Source organism: Camponotus vicinus, unplaced genomic scaffold (assembly GCF_025532165.1).
Source record: "Camponotus vicinus isolate PSW18456_S1 unplaced genomic scaffold, iyCamVici1.0 SCAF_10, whole genome shotgun sequence".
NCBI classification, from domain to species: domain Eukaryota; kingdom Metazoa; phylum Arthropoda; class Insecta; order Hymenoptera; family Formicidae; genus Camponotus; species Camponotus vicinus.
In genome coordinates, this window is record NW_028141946.1 from 17,388,158 (window position 1) to 17,414,693 (window position 26,536).

The window sequence follows — 26,536 nt, forward strand, 5'->3', positions numbered from 1 at the left end:
GATTTAAAAATCCGCTCGCAAGCACTTTCCCGGAAGCGATCGCGAATCGCGATGAAATCGCGGAATCCAAGGATCAATCCACCTGTCGCTCCTCCTTATTCCTAACTGCGCTATTCTCTTTTCTCGTATCACGTGGAGTCGTGAATGTATATTTTTTATTTGCTTGAATAAATATAAATCGCGTAAATTACGCTAGTGTCCCAGCAAACATCAAATAACAGTTATATAACTGTTAGTTATAATTTTCTACTCAACAAAAAACATGTTATGTAACAGTAATATAACAGTTATATAACATGTAACTGTTACATAACAGTAATATAACAGTTATATAACATGTAACTGTTACATAACAGTAATATAACAGTTATATTGTTGAGTGGGAAATTACAACTAACAGTTATATAAATGTTACTTGGTGTTTGCTGGGGTACTATTTAAATTTGTTTACTTGATACGATTAGCCAGCAATGTTAACGTGAAAATATATAATACCCAACACTAAATAAATTATATAACTATATAACATAAGTTATATAACAGTTATATAACTGTTAGTTGTAATTTCCCACTCAACAATATAACTGTTACATGTTATGTAACTGTTATATGTTAGCAATATAACTATATAACATAGTTATATAACTGTTATATAACTGTTAGTTGTAATTTCCCACTCAACAATATAACTGTTACATGTTATGTAACAGTTATATAACATGTAACAGTTATATTGCTGAGTGAGAAATTACAACTAACAATGCTCTCATCTCTTTTTCATTCAGATTCAAATACATCAAGCAAAAAATCGAGCCGATAAGAACAACGAATATTAAGCCCATGTATTTTACCTCTTATTTTCTTCGTAATTTAATTTACCATCTTCCAAAAAAGGAAGAAGATATAATTTCCTTTTACCATTTCTCTTTTCGCGCTTTTGATGTATCTGAATATAAACAATCGCATTTATAGATCGCTGATTCGTCGAGGGATCAGACGAGAGAAAGAACCGACGAGAGAGAGATTCACGTTCTTATATTAGACGTCGCGCTTGACAGATGCCCGCGACAGCTGATTCCTTCGCATCCCTTTCTCGAGAGCCGCTTTCGGATCAACTTTCAATCGCGGTCGTCAGGGCTGCACGCGTTTCACCTAGTTCCACTTGCCTTTCCACTCTAATAATGCAGCTGGATCATCGAGCAGACCCTGACGAAATTAAAAATCCCGCACCAGGACGACGACAATAATTGCAGCTGCAGCGGTAACAAAAATAAAAATAACAATAATAATAATAAAATAACAATAATAACAAAATATAATCTCGACAATTTCCGAGCGAACAGGTGACGAGTGAGGCACGTACGATCCTGGACCTGGACATCGCTTGGAGCGCGCTCGGTGTGTCCGCGACGGAGTCTGCGATAAACAAACTCTGGGAGAAGATCTGGACGAGAGCAAGAGGCGCGATACGTTTCCCTGACTCTCGCAGCAGCGGGCGATCGCGCGTGGAGTCTGTCGACCTGTCAATCCCGAGGACCCGGGGACAACGGGACAGACGCGGGCGCTGGGTGTGCGTGTGTGCGTGGGCCGCAGGGCAGAGACCTGGGGCAGCAGAGATGGGCAGCACGGACAAGGCCGTGATCACGGGCTTCATATGCAGGCTCTGCAGCAAGATGAACCGTTTCGTCATCCACATCTACGGGGAGGAGGGCGAGAGGATGAAGCTCGCGGAGAAGATCAACACTTACCTGCCGATCACGGTAATTCGCTCGCATCCTCGTCCGCTCCATCCATTTCCATCTCTGGAGAGTGATAGAGATGCCTAGGAAAGAACCTACCTTCTTGCGCACACTTCTGTCAAACAAGAGTCTTCATTTTCCTTCTTCCATCTTCCTTGCGGGATGTATTTTATGTGTTCCTGGGAGAGAAGTACAGGAACATTGATTGTCATGTGTCCTAAGAATGCATCGTATCACCTATTTCATGTTTACAAATTATTACATTTTCATTTATGTGACTTGTTTGGATAAAGCAATCTCCTTTGCAGGTAAACATGAACGACCCGCTGCCAAAGACTGCGTGTTTGCATTGCATCGAGCGATTAGAGGCGCATCACGAATTAATGGAACAGATCATGTTTACCAGACAGAGATTAGATCCCGACAATAAAGCGGCCACGGTAGCATCCTCCTCTGCGACGACCTTAGATACAGCTCCGGCGTCTAGCCCGCCTCCTTGTTGACATGTGCAATGGAAAATAGTATGCCCTTTCGCTCAATGCGCCATTCGCCAAGATTAAATGATTCCTGTATGATTTCTCATTTCATTTAAGCTGATGATAGTTTGGTGAATGAAATGTGTCAAGAAAAGGACATGCGGATGCGAGGTAAAAAATTAATATCAAATTACATTTCCTACATAATATGATATCTTGTATATTTACTTCTCTCAGCAGCGAGTATTCTTTTACAAGTATTAAGAAAAGTTTAAAAATTGTTCAACGTCAATGTCCACTCTTGTCTTGCGATGGAATGAAGTGTCACAAGTACCGAGAAACATTCAATGTGGGACGCGCACAAGAGTATGCTCCTTTGCATAGTATTCTATAAACAGAGCGTCAATTTAATTAAGAAACAATTTTCAGCGTGAGATCACACATTGAATCTTTTCTCGCTAATCTATGGTCAATAATGGGCAAACTAATTTGTAAGAAAGTGATACTTTAGCGAGATATATTCTGGGCGAGCGCAATAATATTGAGATAATCGAGTATATTCACAGTAGAGATGTATTGGATATCCCAAGTATCTCAATAACTGCAGTAATTTTGTATAGATTTTGCATTCGATATTTCTTACAAACACAAAAAAATAATCAAAAAGTATTCAATGAAACACAGTCGACTCTTACTTTAAAGAATAAAAAAAACATTTCCAACTTTTAAGACTTAAGGATATATATGATGCTATCTTTGCGCGATAATAAGAAAGAACTATGTGTGAAATTCAACTTTGTAAAGTAGTAAAAGACAAAAATATTGTCCATACAAACTTATGAGGAAGAGAAGTAAGCTATAAATATGCAATTTAAAATTAAATTAAATTCTGATTATAGTTATACAACATTGGAAGCATCAAATCAGACTAAATTTAAAGCAAAATTAATTTAAATATTATATTAATTAAATTATATATTAATTATATATTATATATTAATTAAATATATAATATATTAATTATAATATAATAAATTAAATATATAATATATTAATTAAATATTAAATATTATATTTATTATTGTATGCTTCAGTTTCCTTCGTTATTTTCAGAATATTGTATATATATATTTTTTTAATTTTATACATGGTTATTTATTTTGGGTAATCTTTCTTCGCTATTCTAGATATACTCGATATCCAGTACGTCTCTTGGAATCACTTTGGCCAATTTACAATTAACTTAATCATTGATTAACTCACAAAATAATCAATAGCAAAATTTCAAGATTTCTATTGTAAAATTTATATAATTGTATTGTTAGAAATTTTGATGTTGATCATTTTGCAATTAAATTACTTGATGATTGAGATAATTAAAGTTTGATCAAAGTAATCTCTAAAAAAAGTCATATAATATACATATATATTATTTTATAAATCTTACAATATACTTTCTTTAAAAGATATTTTATAACATTCTTTCATTTTTTTTATGTCACGCATCGATTCTACTATGGTGTACAAAAAAAAAAGATTAATCAATATATTATATATATATAATATTCCTAAAACAATCTCTCTATATCGCGGCGATAGTATATTGTATAATGTAGAAATTTCGTATAGCCATAGAACGTTAGAGCATAAAATTAAAATATGGAAATTAATTTATAAAGCATATATTTTTAGTCATTGATTTGTATTATGAAATTTTCTCGCTACGTTGACACAAGGTGATAGAAGAGATATTGTATATTATGTACGTGCGTGTCATTGATGGTGCATTATATTGTGTAATCAATATAAAAACAGTCTTATATTATTGTCTAATATAAATAAGTGCAAAGTACAATAATCTGAATATTTGTATATTATATCGGAAAAAATTAGGTTTTTGCATAAGTTTTACGCAGATTTTAATCTGTTCATCTTTGTTTGTAAGCTACAATGTAATAAATATGTATATCAGATTTTAAGTATACAGTTTTGTGCAAAATTAATTTTTCTTATTCTATCTTTTGTTGTTTGTTTTAATATATTCACTTATACAAATACAGAATGCAGGAGCAATACAACTAATGCAATATGAACATTGTTTCTGTAAGATAATATTTATTTCTTAATTATATTCACCGACACAGTTAAATGTTATGTGAAACAATAATTACTTACTGTTTGGCGATAAAAATCCGCCTTGTGCTTACTATATGTACTATTTCACATGTAACGTCGTATGATTTACAGGAAGATTAATTGTTTTTAGAAGATGAGGATGCATTTCATGACTATTTATCTTTATGCATAATGTGTTTATTTGTATTATTATCATTATATGTGCGGGAACATGTATAATAATAATATATACTTTAAATTAAATAAGCTTATTTTATATCATAAATTTTATTCGTGAGTTTATCTCTCTAACTGATTTGGATTGTCAAAATTATATTGAATTTGTGACAATTTAATATATTATATTATATTATAAACTAAAATTGATCAGTAATAGTAGATATAAGTATAGTTGTGTTATCATTTCGCACATTATTTTAATATATACTTTTTTCGTATAATCATCAATGCCTAATTTTTTCACAGCAATTACATCCTTTTAATTAAATTTATAGACTAGAATTTATACGATACACATAACAAAGCAAATAATATTTAATTTCACACTTGATTTTATGCAACTGAAAATTTTAATAAATTCCATAACTGAATTGCTTGAGATTATAACTGTTATTATAATATATAATTTTTTAATAATAATGCATAATTACGTGTTTTCTAATATTAGAATGTAAATTTGTAAAATATTGTACTTAATATTTTAATGTCAAAATGCATCCTCTAGTCTTCTAAAAACAAGTACGTGCACATGTGCTACTGCAACATTTTTTTTTTCTGAAACTATTATACATTAAATTGCGCAGCTATGTCAAAATGTGCGATAAACTATTAGAATCTGACTTGTGTTTGTAACACACACAATGTAAAATTATATACAATGACGAGAAATCTTCACAGTTTCTTTCATTTTTCTCAGTTTTAAGTAATTGCGTTTTCTTACATCATAAAGCACATTCACATATTGATTTTTTTTATAAAAAATATATATATCGATATATATATATATATATGTGTGTGTGTGTGTGTGTGTGTGTTTGTGTGTGTATATGTGTGTGTGTGTCGATATAAAATTTTATTTTCCTTTCAGACAGCTTTGTTATATTTTCTTACAAATTTTTCCTAATAGCATTTGATTCACATCTTCGATGTGTCTCTTAAGATTAAGTTTCCTCTTTTTTATACCACTCTAATTTCTTAATACCTTTTTTTTTAAGCACTCGTCAATATATATATATGTGTATGTGTGTATGTATAATTTATTTTTTGATGTTTATAATTTAATACAACTAATGATAGATCAAGAATCTTAAAGATAAAGAAGATGTATAGACATGCTGGGGATCGATTGTTTGATAGAAAATTTTTTCCGCATTAAAACCAACACTTGGATACAAGTATCGCTCTCCTACGATTTTATACGTGCTGCCGAATTTAAGGAAACAATCAAATGATGAGCAAGTATCCGCTTAATGCATTTCGATACTTGTATCAAAATACAAATATAAATGCATTTTTGATAAATCCAATCGTGACCTAGGATATCGATGAGTAAGTAATAGCTATTTAATAATGATGCGTAAAACACAATTAATATTATATGGAAATCAGTAAATTGTTAGTATCGTTGAGCTGCATTCATGATAAATTGCCATGTAACCGATCATAAAAAGCACGAAGAAGAAAAAACAATATTTTACATTATTCCTTATCGAGAACATCGATATCCATTTAAATGTATAAATTATTGTTTCCTCTCTCGTACAAGTATAATACCACCCTTGCACGCGTTGTGTTATATACATAAATTAAAATAGCAATACAAATATTTCTTTACACTCCACGCTTACATATGATTGCTTGCAATTTTCAGAATCACAAAATGAAAAATTGCGAATATTCTTTATATATATTATTTAAACGATAATATATATTCTTTATATATACGTACATACACGTGATGTGATCGTCCCAAATGCCTCGCAATTTTTTACTTTAATCTCTAATATCATATTTACACATTTTTTTCCTACAACACTATATAAATATGCACAATGCTTGCACGATGTCACCGGGACTCTTCCCATGTACTTTGTCTTTTTCAATGCCTTGTGAAGACAGCTCAACCGCAATCGGTGTGGCCGTGCTCGAGAAATGGAGAAATGGAGAAATGATAGCCGGCTTAGTTAATTACTTGTTCCCAAGATGTGTTTATCAATAACTATTGATAACGGTCTTCTTTTATCTTTGTAACGAGAAAAGAGAAATGAATAATGCCTGAAAAACGATCATCGGTTTTGATAATTTGTACTTTGCATCTGAGCAGGTGACAAAGGATAAGAATTTTTTTTAGTCAGTTCAGTAACGAAACTTGAAACGATAAGATACTTATTTACATCATACACGAATGTATATCACTCTGATAGACGCGTATCCTCATCACTCTAAATCTTACGACTATATCTACAATTTATTAATACAAGGCATTAATAAAAGGAAGGGTTCCAAAGCAAATATTATCTAAATGACACGTACGTAGGTAAAAGTTGTCATGATTGCATGATGCCCGTGTTGACGCTTGCTAACTTATCTCTGAAAGTCGAATACGAAAATTTCACTTACGAGGAAAGAATGTCTTTTTCTCAACACTGTTTATCACGAGCAAGCTTGCTGCATTTCTGCCTTAGCTGCTTTCATCGCTGAAACGAAACATTTTTATTATATAATTTTATTTATATTAATTTTATTTATTTATTTTATTATATAATTTTATTTAAACATAAACTTAAATTTAAAGGCCATAAGAGCTAAACGCGGATGATAGTGCGTAAGTTCAACGAGAAAATAAGTTTTTCGTTGAAACTTATTTGTGTGCACAGGGCACAAATTTTCTTGGTACGATACCAAGCAAATTTAAATAATTCTCAATTCGAGAATTTATTTAATTATTATCCCTCTTTCCCCCCTGTAATGTTGTAGGCGAGAAAAATATAATTTTATTTATATTAATTTTATTTATTTATTATTATATAATTTTACTTATATTAATTTTATTTATATTAATTTCATTTATTTATTATTATATAATTTTATTTATATTAATTTTATTAATTTATTATTATATAATTTTATTTATATTAATTTTTACATCAATGTAATAAATAAAAGAAGGAATCGTGAGACTTTAAGAAATTTTTTAAATCTTTTCTGTGTTTGTGACCTCATTTGTTGACAATTTTTGAAAGTAACAAAATGAAAACTGTAGGATTAGAAAGCTTTACCTTCTCGTTCCCGTCTCCGTAACTTCTTTCGACGTCTTTCTATAGCAGCGAGCTCGACTTTCACGGCATTGTAAGTCTTCCTCAATTCGGTTAATTTCTGCTGGAGCACAGCTATCCTTTGACTACCATCCAATTCAGGATCTGCGAAAATTTAATACAATTACTTTGAGAAAATTGCCTCTCTGGCCATCAAGCAATCGGATCTACAAAAAAAATTCAACGATTTTAACGTGTAATCCAATCAGCAAAGTACAAGTTTTCCACCAACGTACCTAATTCCACGTAAAAGTTATACTTTGTCGGTCTGGGCGATCTCGACGAGTATGTACTAAGATCGGGGACGCTGGTGATGGCGTTGGCGTGACTCGCCGGCGCGTTGTTGACCCCGCAGAGATTAGAGCCTTCGCTGGTGTCGTCGCTGTCGCTCCCGGCCCCGTATCTGCCGTGCCTACCGGTCTGTCTCCCGGGTTTCTTCGGTAAAGCAGCACCGCCGCCGGCACCGCATTCCGAGTGCTTTCGGTTCCTCTTGCGCTTCTTGGGCGACTGCATGTCGTCGATCGAGCGCTTGGCCGGCGGCTTGAGGATCCTGTCTGCGCCGTTGCCCTCGGAGTTGGGCAAGGTGTCGTCCTCGCTGAAGCCCGGGCCTTTCCCGGGGCTGTCGTTGTCCGGTTCGCTGTCACGATTGAGCTTGATGTGATCCTCGGAGATCGGCGATGAGCCACCGGTCCTTTCCTCCCTCGGCGAGCCCGAGATGTTGGAGATACTCGAATCGGGGGTTGTCGGCGGCGTGTTGTCCATCACCGGCGCAGCTTCGTTGCTTTCTCGTCGCTGCGGCGGCATCAGAACCGGCACGTGTTGCTGTTGCTGATGCTGATGGTGCTGGTGCTGATGGTGCTGATGATGGTGCGGTTGCTGTTGCTGCGGCTGCCGCATGCTTAAAGCTGCGTTCTGCTGCATCGGCAGAGAAACCGGTATCGATGCTTCCACGGTCTTTGGCAGTGCCATGCTGAGGGTAGCAACGGTGCTGCTGCTGCTCGTCGTACTTTGGCCCGAGGTTGGTGCGCTCGCGAAGGGCATCTCCATCAGCACTATGCTGCTCTCGGTGACCTCACTCTTGGGCGGGCTACACGAGGGACCGACGTTGACCTGCTCGATGCTCTCGGACAGCGGAGCGGGCGAGCCGGGTATCTCCTCCTCGCACAGCAGTGAATTCATCGTCTCACCCTCTTCGTCAGTCTTTGAAGCCGGTGTCGCGTCGACCTTGAGCTCCGCACACTCTTGCTGTTGCTGTTGCTGATGCTGGACACTCTGCGAAGCCTTCAACGAGGGCTGCGTCCTCGTATATCTGTCTTGCGTGGTCTGGATACGATCTAATTCCGCCTGTAGCTTCACGTCGAAGCTGGACGTCGGGACTTTAACGTCTTGCGACTCCTCGTTGTCTATCACCAGCCTCTGTTCCGAGTCACTGCTGTCTGTAGAGTCGATAATGTGATCCTGATTTATCTGTTTTTTGCGACTCTCGATTCTGTCTTTTTCTGCCTTTTGATCGCTCGCTTTATTATACTCCTCTTCGGATTGTTTAGCACCCTCGCTGTCGACGCCCTTCCAACTCTCGTCCCTCGCGACGTCCTGCTTGATCTTGTGCTCAGCAGCGATCTTTGTCTCTTCCTTGAACTTCTTCAGTTCTATTTCCTTCTTTGGCTTCAATTGTTGCACCTCCTCCTCCTTCTTAATCGTCATACGCATGATTTCTCTGCAGGGATCTTTCACGTTGATCTCTTCCTGCTTCTTGTCGTCTATTTCCACCACAGTGATACCGCGATCCACGTCTTTGTTTCTTTGCGAAACGTCTAGTTTCTTCGATGAATCTTTGATTATCTTGCGCGCGAGGTCGGACGTGTCTTCGTCCGAGGTCTTCTTGGCGTCTTTAGCCTTGTTTCGGAACGCCATGGCAGCGGCCGATAACTTCTCCTCTATCGTGGACGTGGCCGGCAATCTCGCGCTTATGGGAGCCGGAGGAGTCACGATCGGTGACGGAACCGGGGTGATATCGAGTAGCTTCGTGTCCAGCCTCAATTCCGACTGCGATTGTCCAGTCGCAGGCAACAACTTGATCTGGTTCTGTTTCTGATCCAGCGAATTAGTGGGTTTGTTACTACTAGTACTCATGCTGGCTATCGCGCTAGCTTCCTCCTTCGAGCATTCAATCGCGGGGGTCGTTTCGTTCTTCTTAGACTCGGCCACGTCCGTCAATTCGCCGCTGCTGTGGAACTGGATCTCTTGTTGATAAGTCGTAAACACGTTGTCCTGTTCAGCCTCCGAGACCTCGGTCTCGGATATTATTAGACGGTCTTCCGAATCGTCCCGCGTGCCTTCGTCATCTGCAGGCAAATCGTTGAACAAAAGACTTATGCAGCCAGACATCTTATTCGGAAGTTCCTCTACGGTGGTTATTGATTTTAATTGATTAAACGACGACGTGGACTCGCAAAACTTGTTAAAGACGTCCTCGCATGCCATATACGACGCGATCGGAGTAGGCTTGCTGCTGGGAGCAGCCACCACCATCGCTTCGCTCACATCCTCGGATCTTTTACCGAATAATTTCCTTGGTTTCTTTCGAGAATCGGTATCCGGGGTCTCCGGTGGCTTCGTTTCTTTCAGTACCGGCATCGCGGCCGGCATCTTTTGTTTCTTCTTTGGACTCTTGGGCTCCTCCTCGAATATTCTCTTCTTCGATTTATCCTTCTCACCACTCGTGTCTCTCTTGTTCCTCACCTCGAACTCGAACGGTTCCGGTTCCTTAAACTCGTATATATCTTCCGTGCTCTCCACTTTCGTCTCGACGATAGCTTCCACTTTCGGAGTCTCGATGGTCTTTTCCAACTTGGGTGACGCCGCGATCGCGACTACGGTGTCTTTTTCTTCCAGTTTGACTTCGTCCTCGAGCTCGGGCTCTATCCTGACCAACTCCTTAACCGCTTTGTCGAAACCCTTTAGCTCGGATCGTATCTGATTGAGGTCGAAGTCGCGACCTTTCGGTTGCTCGTCCTGATCGCTATCAGGTTCGGATTTGATGCCTTGTGACTTGCCAGGCATTCTTCTCAAACGTCTACCTTTACGCGGTTCATCCAGATTATCCTTGTCGTCCTCCCCGTCGCTCATGTCTTCCGCTTTAATTCTCTCTTCCGCTCTGCTCCGCGTTTCTTTCCGTTTTCTTTCTTCCGTGCCTCTTGTTCTGGTCTTGGTCTGTTCAGTCTCGGTGGTGTCGGATTCGTAAGCCTCGCTGTCCTCGGTCTCCGACGCGACAGATATATCCGTGTGTCCCGAGGTTCTTCTGGTGCGCCTCCGATGCTCCATGCCAGATAGCTCCGCGTTCCTGGTTATTCTGGTTTGCCTGTTAGCAGGCGTGGCAGGACTCTTGGTTCTAGAACTAGAACTGGTAATGGAGAGCGGTGTAGTAGACCTAGTCGGTTGCATCGTTTCCTTCTCTTTCTCCTCCTTCTTAACTTCCTTCGCGGACGTCGAAGTTGACTGAGCAACGCTATTGGAAGTAGGAGCGACGCTCTGTGCTCGGCGACGGCTTTGCGATGCATTGGCACTCGAATTGCAAGTGCCTTTCATCTTATTGCTAATGTTGTTGGACAGATTTGTGCTGGGGGTTTGAGGCCTAGGAGTAGCCTTGGCACGTTTCACTCTACCTTGAGCTTGCGTAAAGTTCTGGGCGATTCTAGATGCTTTAATCCACTCGTCGTATCTTGTATTCCAGCCTGTATAGTGTACGAGATACATCGGTTCTGGACCATCCTTCTCAATTTCGATGACTTTCGCTTCGTAAGTAACTTTGGATTCGTGCGTTGGGCCGTAATACACCTTCAATTTATCGCCACACTCGACAGGACCCTTGTAACTCGGGGCGGTCTCCGTAAGTTGTTCATCCGCGCGCGACTTTTCCGCTTCGTATTCCTTGCGTTTCCTTCCTCGTTTCTTCAATTCTTCGTCTGTTAAACGTCGCTGCTTTGACAATGTTTTCTTTTCCCCTTCTCTGGACGGTGTTCGAGTTTCCCTTCCTTCGGAAGCACCTTTATTCTTTACAGTATCGTCCTTCGCTTTGGATCTCGTCTTGGTAGCTTCTTCTTCCTTGAGTTTATCATCTTTCTTCTCTTGCTTTTTAGTTTCCGTCTTCTTCTTTTCGGTCGTTTTCTTCTTGGTGTCTTCTTTACTCTTTGATTTGGCTCGGCCGGACGATGCGGTGGTTGTTGATGATGCGCTGGTAGAAGCAGGAGATGACGTAGAAGCTTGTACGATTGGTTTTTGCGATTTTTCATTATTAGATGACGTTTCAATGTCCCCTTCTATATTTACATCGCTCTCCTGGCTGCTATCGTTCCCCTCGGATTCTTCTTTCTTCTTTATTTTTACAATCTCCTCTTCCTTCACCGGTTCTTTCTTATTTTCCTTTTTTTCTTTCTTCTCTTCGTCTACAGCTTTCTTCTCTTCCTCATCCTTGTCACTTTTCACTTGCGCCGGTGGTTGCGGCGGTATAGGGGTATTTCTGTCTTTGTCGCGAATTAGACTTCTTCCAGAGCGTTGTTTTCGCGTGCTACTTCGCGGGTGATTTACCATGGTACAACCTAATTTCTTGTAAAAATCTTCAAAGTGGTGCAAGTATTTCTTATAAGCCTGTTTCACGAGATTGTACAAAGGCCCCGAATTTTGCATCATTAAACCAAGTCGTCGCGTTACGGCCTTCCATTGATTCTGATTCGTAACGCGATTGTAACCTCCCAATTTGTGAACAGCCCGGAAAAGCCTATACAAGTCTATATCTTCGGATCCGATCATTGGACAAACATTCATAGGTGTTCCACGGTCATCCATAAATTTATATAGTTGAGCCACAAAATGGTCTTTTTCCTCGCGCGGTTCATCGTCTGAACTCTAAAAAAAAGTCAATATTTTCTTATAATTATATAATAAAAAAAAAAAAGAAAAAAGAAGAAAAAAGCGAGAGATCTTACATCAGAGTCAAGTTCTCCATCGTAGTCGCTATTTCCACTGGAAACAGAATTCCCAAACAGAGAATCCTTGTCCCAGTGAGGTGGTAATTCATTTTTCTCCAGGAATAGAAGCGCTTTCTCAACTGCAACCTTCAGAGTGCTGTTTTCAACTTTATTAACCAGCTCTTTGGTGAATTCTGTGGCTTCCTTCTTGGGTACTGTATAACTTGAAGAAAATAAATATATATAAATATTTATACGCAATATATATGATACAATAGCTGACTTTAAAATGAAGAGTTTTCGCTTACTATCTCGCATCTTTAAACGAGCGCACCAAGTAATCGTCCCTCACTCGTATCCTGACTGTATCTTGAGCAGTAGGCGCAACCACTAGTCCTGGGAACCAATTGTCCTTTTTCTTCTTGTCACCAAGTTCCACGCAAACCACTTTGCCGATCTCTGGTTCAGTTTCCATCCCCTCCTTCGTGCCTCCATTGGAGGCGGAATCGTGGGTACCTCGCGGTGGACTGTCTTCATCTTCGCTGCTTTCGTCCCTATTTCACGAGAATTTTATAGCGTTAAACAACTATTAGATCTTGTAAAAACAGACTTCTTCACCGCACTTACTGCGCTTGCCTTGATCGTCTACCTCTTCTCCCCCCGATTACAGGATTCCCAAAGTGCTCCGGATGGGTCAATGGGAGTTGGTCCAACGTTTCGCTCTCCGCAAAATGCCGTCCGCTTTTCAAGCAAAGCGCAGTCCTCCTCAGTGTAGTAATATCCCCATCGTCGAAGACTACAGTGTACTGACTGCAGTCTTGGATCTTCGTAATTGTAGCTTCAACATATTCTTTCCGTTCCGCATGTTTAACTTCGACAGATGCTCCTACTCTTAAAGTCCCTTTTATTAGCTCGTCGGAAAGAGTTGCAGTTCCCAAACCCTGTTGTTTATAAGTCACGCGACACTTCACTAATCGCACCACCTTACGGATCTTTGCTTCGCAGAAGGCACCCTTATACTTGGCGCTAACTTCCGTACCCACCGATAGGGACGGTGGATCGTCTCCCTGTAACAATAATGAATTTAATATTATATATCAAATGTATTTTATGTCAATATTTTATACCAAAACTTGAGATGCAAGAGGTATAGAAATAATTATTATTCTCATATACATTGCATTATGCAAGTCTGTCTTTAACTTTCATCAATGTTTATCAATGTATCTTGTATATTAGATTTTAACTTAATTAATTAATCATACACACATAACACTGATGAGAAAAATTCCTTGTCACTCCAATAAAATTTTATATCTTTTACTTTTATTGTAGTAAAATTGTAGTTATATTGTAATAATTTATATTTCATAATTTGTCTACAAAAGTACTAATTTTACTCAGAATATAAGGAAATTATATTCATTTTTCAATAATTTCTCTTTTAAAAAATCACATTCTTTCTGATCCCTCAATTATAAATTTAATATATTGAGAAAGTTCCAGGGTATATACATACATCTGTAATGTAATAATGTTTCATAATAAATTATACACGTTTTAATCTATTTTAAGCCCTATTTCCCTATATATAACATTTCTTTTTTTCATTTAAAATAAAAGTACAAATCTGTTATTGATTTCCAAATCAATAAAATGCAACAAAAAATCACACATTATAATATACAGTCACACATTTGTCTGTCTCAATCACATCCCAAGTATCATTGATTGTTTGAATAGTCTCTTGTTATTATTTCGGTGAAAATAATGAGATAATGTCACAATTTATATTTCATATTTTGTTTACAAAAGCACTAATTTTGTTTAGAATATAGAGGTACAAAATATTTAATTTTTTCAATAATTTCTCTTTTCAAAAATCACATTCTTTCTGATCCCTCAATTATAAATTTAATATATTGAGAAAGTTCCAGGGTATATACATACATCTGTAATGTAATAATGTTTCATAATAAATTATACACGTTTTAATCTATTTTAAGCCCTATTTCCCTATATATAACATTTCTTTTTTTCATTTAAAATAAAAGTACAAATCTGTTATTGATTTCCAAATCAATAAAATGCAACAAAAAATCACACATTATAATATACAGTCACACATTTGTCTGTCTCAATCATATCCCAAGTATCCCAAATATTATTGATTGTTTGTATAGTCTCTTGTTTTTATTTCGGTGAAAATAATGAGATAATGTCACAATTTATATTTCATATTTTGTTTACAAAAGCACTAATTTTGTTTAGAATATAGAGGTGCAAAATATTTAGTTCTTTCAATAATTTCTCTTTTAAAAAATCACATTCTTTCTGATCCCTCAATTATAGTATAAATTTAATGTATTGAGAAAGTTCCAGGATATATACATCTGTAATATAATAATATTTTATATTAAATTATACATGTTTTAGTCTATTTTAAGCTCTATTTCTCTATATGACGTTTCTTTTTTTTCATTTAAAATAAAAGTACAAATCTGTTATTGATTTCCAAATCAATAAAATGCAACAAAAAATCACACATTATAATATACAGTCACACATTTGTTTGTCTCAATCATATCCCAAGTATCATTGATTGTTTGAATAGTCTCTTGTTATTATTTCGGTGAAAATAATGAGATAATGTCACAATTTATATTTCATATTTTGTTTACAAAAGTACTAATTTTGCTTAGAATATAGGGATGCAAAATACTTAGTTTTTTCAATAATTTCTCTTAAAAAATCACATTCTTTCTGATCCCTCAATTATAGTATAAATTTAATGTATTGAGAAAGTTCCAGGATATATACATCTGTAATATAATAATATTTTATATTAAATTATACATGTTTTAGTATATTTTAAGCTCTATTTCTCTATATGACGTTTCTTTTTTTTCATTTAAAATAAAAGTACAAATCTGTTATTGATTTCCAAATCAATAAAATGCAACAAAAAATCACACATTATAATATACAGTCACATTTGTCTGTCTCAATCACATCCCAAGTATCCCAAATATTATTGATTGTTTGTATAGTCTCTTGTTTTTATTTGGTGAAAATAATGAGATAATGTCACAATTTATATTTCATATTTTGTTTACAAAAGCACTAATTTTGTTTAGAATATAGGGATGCAAAATAATATTTAATTTTTTTCAATAATTTCCTTTTTAAAAAATCACATTCTTTCTGATCCCTCAATTATAGTATAAATTTAATGTATTGAGAAAGTTCCAGGATATATACATCTGTAATATAATAATGTTTTATAATAAATTATACATGTTTTAATCTATTTTAAGCCCTATTTTTCTACATGACGTTTCTTTTTTTTCATTTAAAATAAAAGTACAAATCTGTTATTGATTTCCCAAATCAATAAAATACAATAAAAAATCACATTATAATATCATTTGCCTGTCTCAATCACATCCCAAGTATTATTGATTGTTTGTATAGTCTCTTGTTTTCATTTGGTGAAAATAATGAGATAATGTCACATATGCATATATAAAGTGTATACACATATATCCAATAAGAAGTACCAATAGAGTACAACTAGAAAGGACCAAACTTACACTCACACCTAAAAAGAGAAAACAAAAATAATAAATTAAGAAAAAGAAAAAAACATGTAATTAAAAGGAGCCAAATTAACGATAACACAAACTTTATGTGTTTTGATAACCACGGTCGTTTCAATGACGCTTCCTGACATCCCGCGGCGCCTTTCACGCCTTAGAAAGTGTCCCTCGCGGAATTTCCGCAACGAGAAAGACGCACAAAAGAGACGAAAAAAAAAAAAAAAAAGAATTTCCAGATTTTACGGGGGTATACGTCTCCTGCCTGCGTAACTGCCCGGCAAAGACACTCGCAAACATTCGCCCTCGGACTTGTCCCCGACTAACAGACAGAGAAAGAGAGAGGAAGGAAAAGGAAGGAGAGAGGCAAGGATAGAGCGAGCGAGAGAGAAGGAAATAGAGAGAGAGAGGTGGGAGGGGGAAGCGGAAAAAGCGCGGATGCGTTAGCGCGCGACGCACACAGCGTATGTCACAACGGATCCCACGCGAGGAAACGCACTTCCTAGGGAGTACGAGGGCCAGAGTCACGCATACGCCAGTAAACAAGCGCTCGCCGTCGTCGAGACGATGGGGAGCCTCGGCCGCACCACGTCCTCTCCCGCCTGTTTACTCACCAGCATCTTCTAGAGCTCGCCGACGCGGACGTTACTCGTGCGGATGGGACGCGCCAACGGGACGCACGAGAACAAACACGCACCGCCTGGTCCTCACATCGTCCTGGCCGCTATTCGCAGCGAGCGAAACGAGCGAGATTCGCAGGACGGAGCAGCAGTGCACGGACGCAGACTGACCCGCTTCGTGAAAGCAGACACTCGACACTCCTCGGCCTCGGCTCTCGGCAACACGAATGGCAGCGCGAGTGCGCACAAGGGTCTCCAGCGTTGCCGGACGAGCCGCCTGCTCCGCGCACGCGCGTCAAATGTGACATCAGTGAGGTAGTCCGTTCCGCTGGAACCCTTCATCGACCTTTAAAGGCTACCTGAAAATTTTTTTTAAATTAATTATCAGTTAAGATCAATCGAGGCATTTGTACAATTCTATATTTTAGTAATTTATATTAATATATATAATATTATATATTATATAAATGTTATATAAATGTTATAAAAATGTTATAATATTATATAAATTGTCTAAATTATTAAAACAATATTATATTAATATATATAATATATATAATATTATATAAATATTATATAAATATTATATAAATGTTATATAAATATTATATAAATGTTATATAAATGTTATAATATTATATAAATTGAAATTATTAAAACAATATTATATTAATATGTATAATATTGTTTTAATAATTTACAGAATTGAAAGTGTGTAATTTGTTCGATGATTTGACACAATTTGAAATTCCAGAACCCCCGTTATACATACGTCGTTGAACTTGCCGTGGCTGTCTCGCGCATGCGCGAGATAGAAAGCATCTGGCAACGCCGTTCGAGTTCTCCCTGCTCCCTGTCCATTTCCAATTTCCACTAGTATAGAAAATTCGTGGAACAAATCCCACCGATGATACATACGTATGCGTGCGTGTACTTGTGCGTATGCGTGAGTGACGTCACCGCCTACGCGACATCTTCGCAGATTCATGCTTGAATGCAATAACAGGATATCTTTTGCTGTTCGTATTAAAAAACTAAAAAAATAAAACAACTATAAATAACAACTATAAATAAAACAACTATAAAAATGAAAGTTGCGCCAATTTTCACTATCATATTCGTAATCAGCACGTTAAAATACGTAAGTACACGTTTCGGAAGTTTATCCGAAAAATATAAAAAGTCCTTGTACACAAATTTTTTATCTCTGAGATATTTTTTATATTTTTTTAAAAGCAAAAGAAAAGAGAAATTGTTATCTTTATAATGTTTGCAATAAGTATTATAATTAATGTGTATTTTTTATAATGTATTATTTATTTCTCTCAAGATTTTTCTATTTGTTTCCATTTGTTTAGTAAAGAGAATATAACAGTATTTTTATTATAATAAGGTATACATACATTATTAAAATCTGACACTGGCCTAGTTCTCACCGAAGCCTTCAATTCGCGCCTAATTTCACGTAGAAAAAAATCAAGTCGATGGAAATACACAATGGTCCATATTCTGAATCCTCTTTTATCGATAAAAGTGCCTCTAAAAGTGGCTTATAGCCAATCAGAAGGCTTATAAGCCACTTTTAGAGGCACTTTTATCGATAAAAGAGGATTCAGAATATGGACCAATGAGCCAATAAATCAGCCGCATTTTCATCGACTTAAATTTGCGAATTGAAGGTTTCGATGAAAACTGGACCAAAGGATTTTTCGAATTTTTTCGAAAAATCCCGATTGTTTGTACACTCCGCGACAATGATTCTGTCCTAGGCGGGGCAAGGGGAGCGTAGAACTGGCCAATCAGCCACTGCCGCGCTGCCGGCTGATTGGCCAGTTTTACGCTCCCCTTGCTCCAACTAGGACAAAATCATTGTCGCGCAGTGTATAACATTCATTTTCTACGAATTTATTTTCTAAGAACGAAGATATCAATTATATAAATTTTCCATCGAATATCGCAATTATTCATCAGAAATTCATTGTATATTTCGCAGTAAGATGGGATAAATTTTTCTGGAAATTCGCCCTAAATTTTCATCTGACAAAAAAATTTCACAGTCGCAGGAACTGTCAAAAAACTGTCAAATGTGACAGATGCATATTTCCACGATTAACTCACCAAATAAAACCACTTTAAAAAGAAGCCCGGGATCCCGGGGACGGAGTTCGCCCGTCGATAGGGACGCGCCTGAGTCGGTCCAGTCGTCTGCTGTGACGCAGAGCAAAATGGCGACGAGTAATGAGGTGCCGGTAGAAATCAACCAGAGTCGCGTGTGTAACACGGAGAATTCGGTGAGTTTTCGCGACGCGGATTCATCGGCGGGGATCGCCGGGAGGCCGGAGCCGTCGAGGCCGCGTCGTCGGCGCGCCGACACTTCCCGCGGGCCGTAGGGTGCGCGCCGTCGAGGCGGAGAGCGCCCGGAAAATCGCCGTCTTTATCAGGAGGGTCCCTCCACGGCCTCTCGCGCTCGGCGGCCGCTCGCGCGCGACAACGCGACGTTAGCCGCGGATCGCGAGCCCGCGTGAATGACAGTTAACGGGCTGGCCGGTCGTCCAGCCGCGGCAAATTCGCGCGGTTCCCTCCGACGTCATATATAGCCGAGCGGAGGCACACGGGTGACACACGAGCGAGGACAGCGGGATAGGATATATCGAGCGGTTATTCGATCTCCTCGAAGGACGCCATTCGTTTTTTGGCGGGCACGTGCTTCCCGTTGCTTGCCGGTTTTTGCGCTGTCGAACTCGTCGGGTCGAACCCTGGCCGCTTCGCACTCATGAACAGTATTGTAAATCATCCTCTATCTCGATCGTGAATTAATTTCCGAGTAAAAAAACTGCGTTTCATTCCCTCGCGTGCGTCCCTCACGTGTTTGTAAATCAGAAACTTTGCCCTCCGGCGACATCTTTTTTTCTCTTTAATTCAACGGGCAGATATCAACGGTTTTGTGATTTTAAATATTACACCGATTAATGGGCATTTGTAATTTTGATGAAACAAAATTCCCGATTGAATCGCGAATATCTTCGATTTTAATGAATTTCATTAATTATTTCATAAATTTATTTTAATGAATTTCATTAATTATTTCATAAATTTATATAAATATTTAAATAAATTATAATAAATTATTTATTTCAATTTTTTTAGTAAAAATTTGTATTATTTTCATAAGTCAAAGAGATAGATATTAAGTAGCCTCTTTGATGCATCAATCAATCTCTAGCTTAATGTAAATGTTGCAGACATCAAAAATGGAATCCATGGATATAGCTACGGAGCCTGTTATCCTGAATAAAGATGTCGGCGCATCATCCTGTAAAGAGTCTGTATCCGTCGATGACATGACTTCGAGGGATTATTACTTTGATTCCTATGCTCACTATGGAATACACGAAGAAATGCTTAAGGATGAAGTACGCACCGTGACTTATCGTAATTCAATGTATCATAACAAACATCTCTTCAAAGGGAAGACGGTTCTCGATATTGGCTGCGGCACCGGTATTCTCTCCATGTTTGCAGCTAAGGCTGGCGCAGCTAAAGTCATTGGTATCGAGTGTTCCAATATCGTCGAATACGCAGAGAAGATAGTAGAAGCCAACAATCTGTCCAATGTTATAACGATACTTAAGGGAAAAGTCGAAGAGGTATCATTGCCAGATGGAATAGAGAAGGTCGATATAATAATATCCGAATGGATGGGCTATTGCTTGTTTTATGAATCCATGTTAGACACAGTACTCTTTGCCAGAGATAAGTGGCTTCGTGAAGACGGTATGCTATTTCCTGACAAGGCGACTTTGTTTATCTGCGGGATAGAAGACAGGCAATACAAAGACGAGAAGATTAATTGGTGGGATGATGTATACGGATTCGACATGAGTAGCATAAGAAAAGTGGCGATTAGCGAGCCGCTGGTGGATGTTGTTGATCCCAAGCAAGTTGTTACAAATGCATGCCTAATCAAAGAAGTTGACCTTTATACAGTGACTAAGGCGGATCTCGAGTTCTCATCGCCGTTTACCCTGCAAGTTCGCAGAAACGACTACGTTCAAGCCCTAGTTACGTTCTTCAACATCGAATTCACCAAGTGCCACAAGCGTATTGGCTTCAGTACCGCGCCAGAAGTGCCATATACGCATTGGAAGCAAACTGTCTTTTACTTCGACGAGTACATGACGGTGAAGAAAGGAGAGGAAATTTACGGCGTATTTTCGATGAGGCCCAACGCCAGGAATTATAGAGATCTGGATTTCAGCATCGAGTTGGACTTTAAAGGAGAGTTGTGTCAAGTACACGAAACTAATAACTATCGCATGCGCTGATATTCAGTGGATTGTGCGTCCTCTTCCCCATTTTTTTATAGCTCATGAAGAAATTAAATCATTTAATCAAACCTGAAATCGAGTCTTTATTAATTATGCAATTACAAACAATGATCGCAATTATAAGCAGTACGACGCATGCGGTGACGATACATGAGCTGTAAACTTAAAGTTTTGCAAATCTTTAATTTGAAAGATGATGCTTCCTGATTAGACGTTTAATGTAATGACTTTTATAGACATTCTTCTATAAACGTGTAAATCTGACTAATCTATCATATTTATAATACTAAATTCGAACAAACGACGAGATATTGTACTAAGAAAATGAATGAATTTTTGCGCACAACTGAAGTCCATCAGTCCAATTGTAAAAAAAAAAGAAAAAGAAAAAGAAAAAAATATCTTTTTGAGTCTTGAACATGAGTGTGTCTTTACGATATCTCATCGTTAAAAGAAGCTACTTGTGTGTATGTATAATTAATATGTCTGACGTATAATAAAATATAATTGTGCGCCAAAATTCTTTGCCCTCAAAATCATTCATTTTTATGTATTACAACATTTTTTGTGTGCTTAAATATATAATGCCATCGAGATTAGTGAAAGCTTTTTGAAAGTATCTTTTGCAGAAGTTTTAATCCGATTAAAATTCTCACACAAATCTTGATTTTTGCATATTTTTAATTATTCACTTATTTGCGAATTGTCAAAGAGTAACAAATAGAATGAACGTGTTTAAAGAAAGAATGCTATTTTTCTGCAAACGCTCTTGTATGTGACAATGTGAACGAGTCTAATTCTCGAAAAGTATTTAAATAGTAGTAATTGAAGTAATTGATATACATACAATCTTTGATGATTGCTTTGATGATTTATATATTCGGTAGCAACTATACATATATATACATGTATATATGATACATATATATTATATATATGTATATTATGTAATATATATATATATATATATCTATATATATATATATATATATATATATATCAATTATACAAATGATTAAGCTGAGGACAAAGTATTTTTTGTTACGCAAGTAGAATATGTCATCATGTTGCCAGGCCTTTTAAACAATTGGCTAACTTCTGTGTCTTGTAATCAGTTCTCAATTGAATAAAGTTGAGTAGAACGGTACGATCAAGTGTCATCTGCAATCACAAGGAATAATTCATATGCATTGGAGAAAATATGTTTCTTGAAAATAATAATTCACATGACATACCAGTTGCTCTCCCGTGCAGACTTGTTTCAGATTCTCTGGCTTGACCAATAACAAATTACACAAAGCATGTAGGGTATCGAAAAGATTTGTAACAAATTCAACGTCCAGCTCTTTAATGCACTTGCGGTATTCGTTCATATCGCATATCGCGCACATAGCACCGGCGGAATTAAATTGAAATTGTTGCAAATTATCGTAAATGACTTTGTGAAATCTGACTCCTAGTTCCTTGAGAGCGGTATCCAAGTGCCTGCCATCCAAGGTATTTCGTATCAGTCGTATCATTCCACTCACGTACTGAACCACTACTAAACAGGCGGGAGTATTCACGGTATCCACATCGGTTTCCGGCTTGAAATCAGTCTTTTTCTGTTCATTTTGTAGATGTACTTTCACCCAGCCTACAATAGCGTTTATGCTTCTGTCCAAGCCGGTGTCCAACTTGACATCGATCTGCTCCAATATCGCTTTTTTCTTCAACAAACACTCGGCGTGTTTGGGCGTCGATCTAAAGAAACATACAGCCTAATATTATCGATTCACATAATATAATATAAAGATGCACAAGACGAATAAAAAAAAATGCGTACAAGACAAGAGGCAATACACTGTCGTTGAATTGTTCCTCCAAGAGCCGAACGATCGCATTGCACTGATGAACCACATTAAAGAAATAGATCTCTGGTTGAGTTCTGCTTTCTGGTATAGGAACGCTTTGTAAGCCTAATTCCAGGGCATAGTCTACATGTTCGCTTATTAAATATTGTAGCAATATCTCAAAGATCTGCAGTGTATTTCCGGGAATGTCGACAGGCTGCGACAGTAATTGGCATCTTTGAAACGCGTGCTTGCTCCTCTGTAATATCGCAATTGCTAGCTCTTCCGATAGGAACGTTTCGCCTCCATAATCCTCTATTTGAGCAATATTTATATTCGTCCTTGCACCTAATACAGCCTGCAAATCTCGACGCAGCTCTTGAAATCCACCGGTCTGCAACTGCTTCTTCTGATGATTCTTAGATTCGTAATATTCGATAAGAAGTGCCGCCGATTTTTCGCGAAACGCTTTTGTTTCAATACTAAAATAAGAAATCAAGAATGGAAAATTATTAGCTTATTATTTTTAAAGCACTGTCATCTTTTTGAAATAGCAAACTTACGTAATATAAGTATCCAAGTATTTTTGGAAGATATTTCTAGTGAGCTTAGCGAGGTAAGTATCATCGGTACCCATATTGAAGACCTTGAGATCATTGGACAGCTTGACTGTTCTTGTATACAAGTCATACAAGTTCCTGAGATATTTGTCAGAGTCATTTTTGTCGGCTAATTTAGCTACTGCGTACTTTTGAAGTCGCAGATGGTAAATATTCAAGACGAATTTAGCCATCACTTGTTCAGGATTGGAAAACACCTGTTGCATAAGTTTTTGGTATTTTGTACACATAGGTATGACATCTTGAAAGACGTCCTTCCCACCAAAGGAACCCATCTGGCTTTGTTCTATGAATGCGTCGATGCACTGAGAATAACCCTTGAAATTAGCCAGAGTACTCGCCAATTCCTTCATACGCGGCGCATCTTCTCTATTGTGCGCTCTTACAAACTCCTCAATCAGATTCCGTTCTATCTCGTCGTATTTAACGCTAATCTTCTTTTTAGCGTGTTCGAACTTTTCAGAGGGAAGTTCCTGAGCTATGAGATAAAGTTTCTGTATCACATCTGCGGCATCGTTCAACTGCAATTAATACTGATTAAATTTGGTCATTTTTTTACCATCTATTATTTAACAATTGATTCTTCATCTTTACCAAGGATTTATCAGTAAATATTGGATCCGTCAATGGGCCAGGGCTTAAAAATTCCGAAAAGTGTCTCATTAATTTTTGAGCCTCTACCGCTCTTGCCCTTGGTATGTTAACACTTTCCAACTGATCTCCCAAGTGTAGGACTTTGGTAGCCACGAGATTTATTCTCTCGTCCAATTGATGGAACAACTCGATAGAATGTCTATTTCTCTCCTGCAGTCCTAGTATCTCAAACGCATGCCGGGCTTCCTCTTCCTTCAATGCAACCTCCAATTTATCGCATTTCTTCTGCTGACGTTCCTGCAATACTTGCAAATCTTTGATTGCCTGCAAAAAGGTTTCGTGAACGATAACCGGATCGAAGAATGTCTTCCCTCCATCTTTTGTGTTGTCATTGACAGTCCTCCAAGCCAATCGTTCCACAAATTCCTCAGGGTCAAATGGGTCCTGCAAAACACCATATTGTAATTCATTCATGTCACACATATTGGCGTCATAATTAACACAATTATAAAGGGCAATCTTTCGCCAAAAGAAAAGCTCTTGTAGCTTACCTCGAGAGCTTTTTAAAAATAAAGTATTTTTAAGTAACTATAATAAAGTATTTTTTTATCGAGTACTTTTTGAGTTATGAGGCCTGAAATAATTTCTTAATTTTAGATAAATCATAAAATATCTAATAAAATATTCATTTTTCGATTATCTTACCCTAATACTTTTATGTACAAAATAATGAGAGGAATCAATCGGTGTAAAGAAAACACATAATTGTTTCGAAGAAAAAATATGTAATTTGCAATTAACAATTAGATATTTTTTTTCGAAACAATTGTGTGTTTTCTTTACACCGATTGATTCCTCTCATTATTTCGTACATAAAAGTATTAAGGTAAGATAATCGAAAAATGAATATTTTACTAGATATTTTATGGTTTATGTAAAAATTAAGAAATTATTTCAGGCCTCATAACTCGAAAAGTACTCGATGAAAAAATATTTTATTATTGTTTTGAAAAGCCCTCGAGGTAAGCTACAAGAGCTTTTTTTTTTTGCGAGATTGCCCTGACTCCCTATTTTATATCAATAATATCAATAATACAATTGTAGAGAAATTTCTAAACACTTTATGATATTAAATAAAACCCTATTTTTTATTGGACAACTATTATACATGTAGAGTATCAAGCTACACAGATTATCGTGATTAATTCACATATTAAAACATCGGAATGCAAATGACCTGTGGAAAGAGAAAAAAAAAAATTAACGTACCTGTTCCAATTCCTTCATATATTGTTGCATCATTTTGAAGCGATATATGCTCGTCAAGACGGTTACGATAAGAGGTTATATCACAATCAAACCCGAAAATCACGCAAGATTCACAAGAGCCGAACGACTATTTATTATTTAGTTCATTGTAAAATTACACACGTGCGTCCAATTCGTCGATTCCACCTGACAATTCGTGGATCCTCGTGGACAGGTCTAATAATCCACCCACGATCGACATTACTGTTTAGCGACATATGCGAGAAATGTCACTTTTAGTAACGCATTCGGCCGCCAGAGGGACGCGGATCAGCTGTCAATGGCTGTCAACGTGACTCTGCGATCGATTCTTCAGGCGTGTCCGGGATTACGGAACACGTGGCGAGCTACACATCACAAGGCTCGTATATGTATATGTATATATATAACGGGTGTAACAAACGAATGTTTGATAAAACAATTTTATTAGAGAGAAGCGGTGATTCTTTCGTTTAGACAATCGTGTGTTTTATTCTCCTTTTCGCTTTTTATACCTTTTTATTTATTTTTATGTATATATATATATTATATATATACAACATATATAATATATATATAACATATATATTATATATATATAACATTATATATATAATATATATATTATATATATACAACATATATATAATACACAATTTATATATATATAATATATATATATAAATTACAGTTACTATATTTATAATTTCGAGTGCCGTTATTTATCGTATACCCGTCACACACTAGTCTTTCTCACGATACAAAGATACGATTTGGATTAAATATATAACTGCGCAACATCTTATCTCGTATAAAACGTCCCAGTTTTTCTACGCGATGATAAGTCTGGAACTGTGCAGTAATAGACCCTCTTATCGATTCTCGGATCGCATCTTTAATTGTAAAAAAAAAAAAAAAAGAAAAAGATGCACAGGCAACCGAAAGAATTCAAAAGATTACGCGTTCTGTCGTTTGGCCTGTTGCTTTGTAAGCGCGGACGATATCTCTCTTTCTCTCGAATACATAC

The 26,536-nt window shown here is 37.0% G+C and overlaps 4 protein-coding genes across 14 annotated transcripts; 2 read left to right on the top strand and 2 right to left on the bottom strand.

Moving 5' to 3' along the window:
• The first annotated feature begins 1,349 nt into the window (after nt 1-1,349).
• Nucleotides 1,350-6,980, top strand: LOC145960443 (uncharacterized). Of its 2 annotated transcripts, XR_014435361.1 has the most exons (3): nt 1,483-1,760; nt 2,048-2,386; nt 2,453-6,980. XR_014435361.1 is itself a non-coding variant. In XM_083079931.1 (2 exons), exons 1-2 carry the CDS (start codon nt 1,617-1,619, stop codon nt 2,240-2,242), a joined length of 339 nt encoding a protein of 112 aa, XP_082936057.1. In that variant the 5' UTR covers nt 1,350-1,616; the 3' UTR covers nt 2,243-6,980. The 2 variants fall into 2 exon arrangements, 1 of the variants encoding a protein (XP_082936057.1); XM_083079931.1 differs by having other exon boundaries at nt 1,350-1,760; nt 2,048-6,980.
• Htk (AT-rich interaction domain hat-trick) lies at nt 3,346-18,368 on the bottom strand. Of its 6 annotated transcripts, none has more exons than XR_014435356.1 (10): nt 18,252-18,368; nt 17,621-17,882; nt 16,843-17,207; nt 13,260-13,699; nt 12,941-13,186; nt 12,651-12,855; nt 7,902-12,570; nt 7,630-7,770; nt 6,884-7,047; nt 3,346-6,593 (listed from the first exon to the last, which is right to left on the bottom strand). XR_014435356.1 is itself a non-coding variant. In XM_083079888.1 (10 exons), the coding sequence occupies exons 3-9, from the start codon at nt 16,846-16,848 to the stop codon at nt 7,004-7,006; spliced, it is 5,751 nt and encodes a 1,916-aa protein (XP_082936014.1). In that variant the 5' UTR covers nt 16,849-17,207; nt 17,621-17,882; nt 18,252-18,368; the 3' UTR covers nt 3,346-6,593; nt 6,971-7,003. The 6 variants fall into 6 exon arrangements, 4 of the variants coding, with proteins under 4 accessions (XP_082936014.1, XP_082936015.1, XP_082936016.1 ...); XR_014435355.1 differs by having other exon boundaries at nt 3,346-6,625; XM_083079888.1 differs by having other exon boundaries at nt 6,971-7,047.
• Nucleotides 17,814-21,594, top strand: Art1 (arginine methyltransferase 1). Of its 5 annotated transcripts, XM_083079923.1 has the most exons (3): nt 17,852-17,989; nt 18,842-19,139; nt 20,091-21,594. In XM_083079923.1, the coding sequence occupies exons 2-3, from the start codon at nt 18,942-18,944 to the stop codon at nt 21,171-21,173; spliced, it is 1,281 nt and encodes a 426-aa protein (XP_082936049.1). In that variant the 5' UTR covers nt 17,852-17,989; nt 18,842-18,941; the 3' UTR covers nt 21,174-21,594. The 5 variants fall into 5 exon arrangements, with proteins under 5 accessions (XP_082936050.1, XP_082936049.1, XP_082936053.1 ...); XM_083079924.1 differs by lacking the exon at nt 18,842-19,139 and having other exon boundaries at nt 17,814-17,989; XM_083079927.1 differs by lacking the exon at nt 17,852-17,989 and having other exon boundaries at nt 19,052-19,139.
• Sec10 (Exocyst complex component Sec10) lies at nt 21,235-26,476 on the bottom strand. The gene is made up of 6 exons (XM_083079912.1): nt 25,492-26,476; nt 24,223-24,666; nt 23,572-24,149; nt 23,002-23,490; nt 22,412-22,919; nt 21,235-22,337 (listed from the first exon to the last, which is right to left on the bottom strand). Exons 1-6 carry the CDS (start codon nt 25,522-25,524, stop codon nt 22,239-22,241), a joined length of 2,151 nt encoding a protein of 716 aa, XP_082936038.1. The 5' UTR covers nt 25,525-26,476; the 3' UTR covers nt 21,235-22,238.
• Between the last annotated feature and the right edge of the window lie 60 nt (nt 26,477-26,536).

What these genes read in the sequence shown, in the direction of transcription:
- LOC145960443 (XM_083079931.1), top strand. Translation starts at nt 1,617, where the DNA reads ATGGGCAGCACGGACAAGGCCGTGATCACGGGCTTCATATGCAGGCTC. An exon ending in ACACTTACCTGCCGATCACG is followed by an intron (nt 1,761 to 2,047) that starts GTAATTCGCTCG and finishes TCTCCTTTGCAG; the next exon opens with GTAAACATGAACGACCCGCT.
- Art1 (XM_083079923.1), top strand. Translation starts at nt 18,942, where the DNA reads ATGCATATTTCCACGATTAACTCACCAAATAAAACCACTTTAAAAAGA. An exon ending in TGTGTAACACGGAGAATTCG is followed by an intron (nt 19,140 to 20,090) that starts GTGAGTTTTCGC and finishes TAAATGTTGCAG; the next exon opens with ACATCAAAAATGGAATCCAT.
- Htk (XM_083079888.1), bottom strand. An exon ending in TCGTTTAAAGATGCGAGATA is followed by an intron (nt 12,856 to 12,940) that starts GTAAGCGAAAAC and finishes ATTTTCTTCAAG; the next exon opens with TTATACAGTACCCAAGAAGG. An exon ending in ATGGAGAACTTGACTCTGAT is followed by an intron (nt 12,571 to 12,650) that starts GTAAGATCTCTC and finishes ACTTTTTTTTAG; the next exon opens with AGTTCAGACGATGAACCGCG.
- Sec10 (XM_083079912.1), bottom strand. Translation starts at nt 25,524, where the DNA reads ATGATGCAACAATATATGAAGGAATTGGAACAG. An exon ending in TATTTACTGATAAATCCTTG is followed by an intron (nt 24,150 to 24,222) that starts GTAAAGATGAAG and finishes TATTAATTGCAG; the next exon opens with TTGAACGATGCCGCAGATGT. An exon ending in TCTGCACGGGAGAGCAACTG is followed by an intron (nt 22,338 to 22,411) that starts GTATGTCATGTG and finishes TTGTGATTGCAG; the next exon opens with ATGACACTTGATCGTACCGT.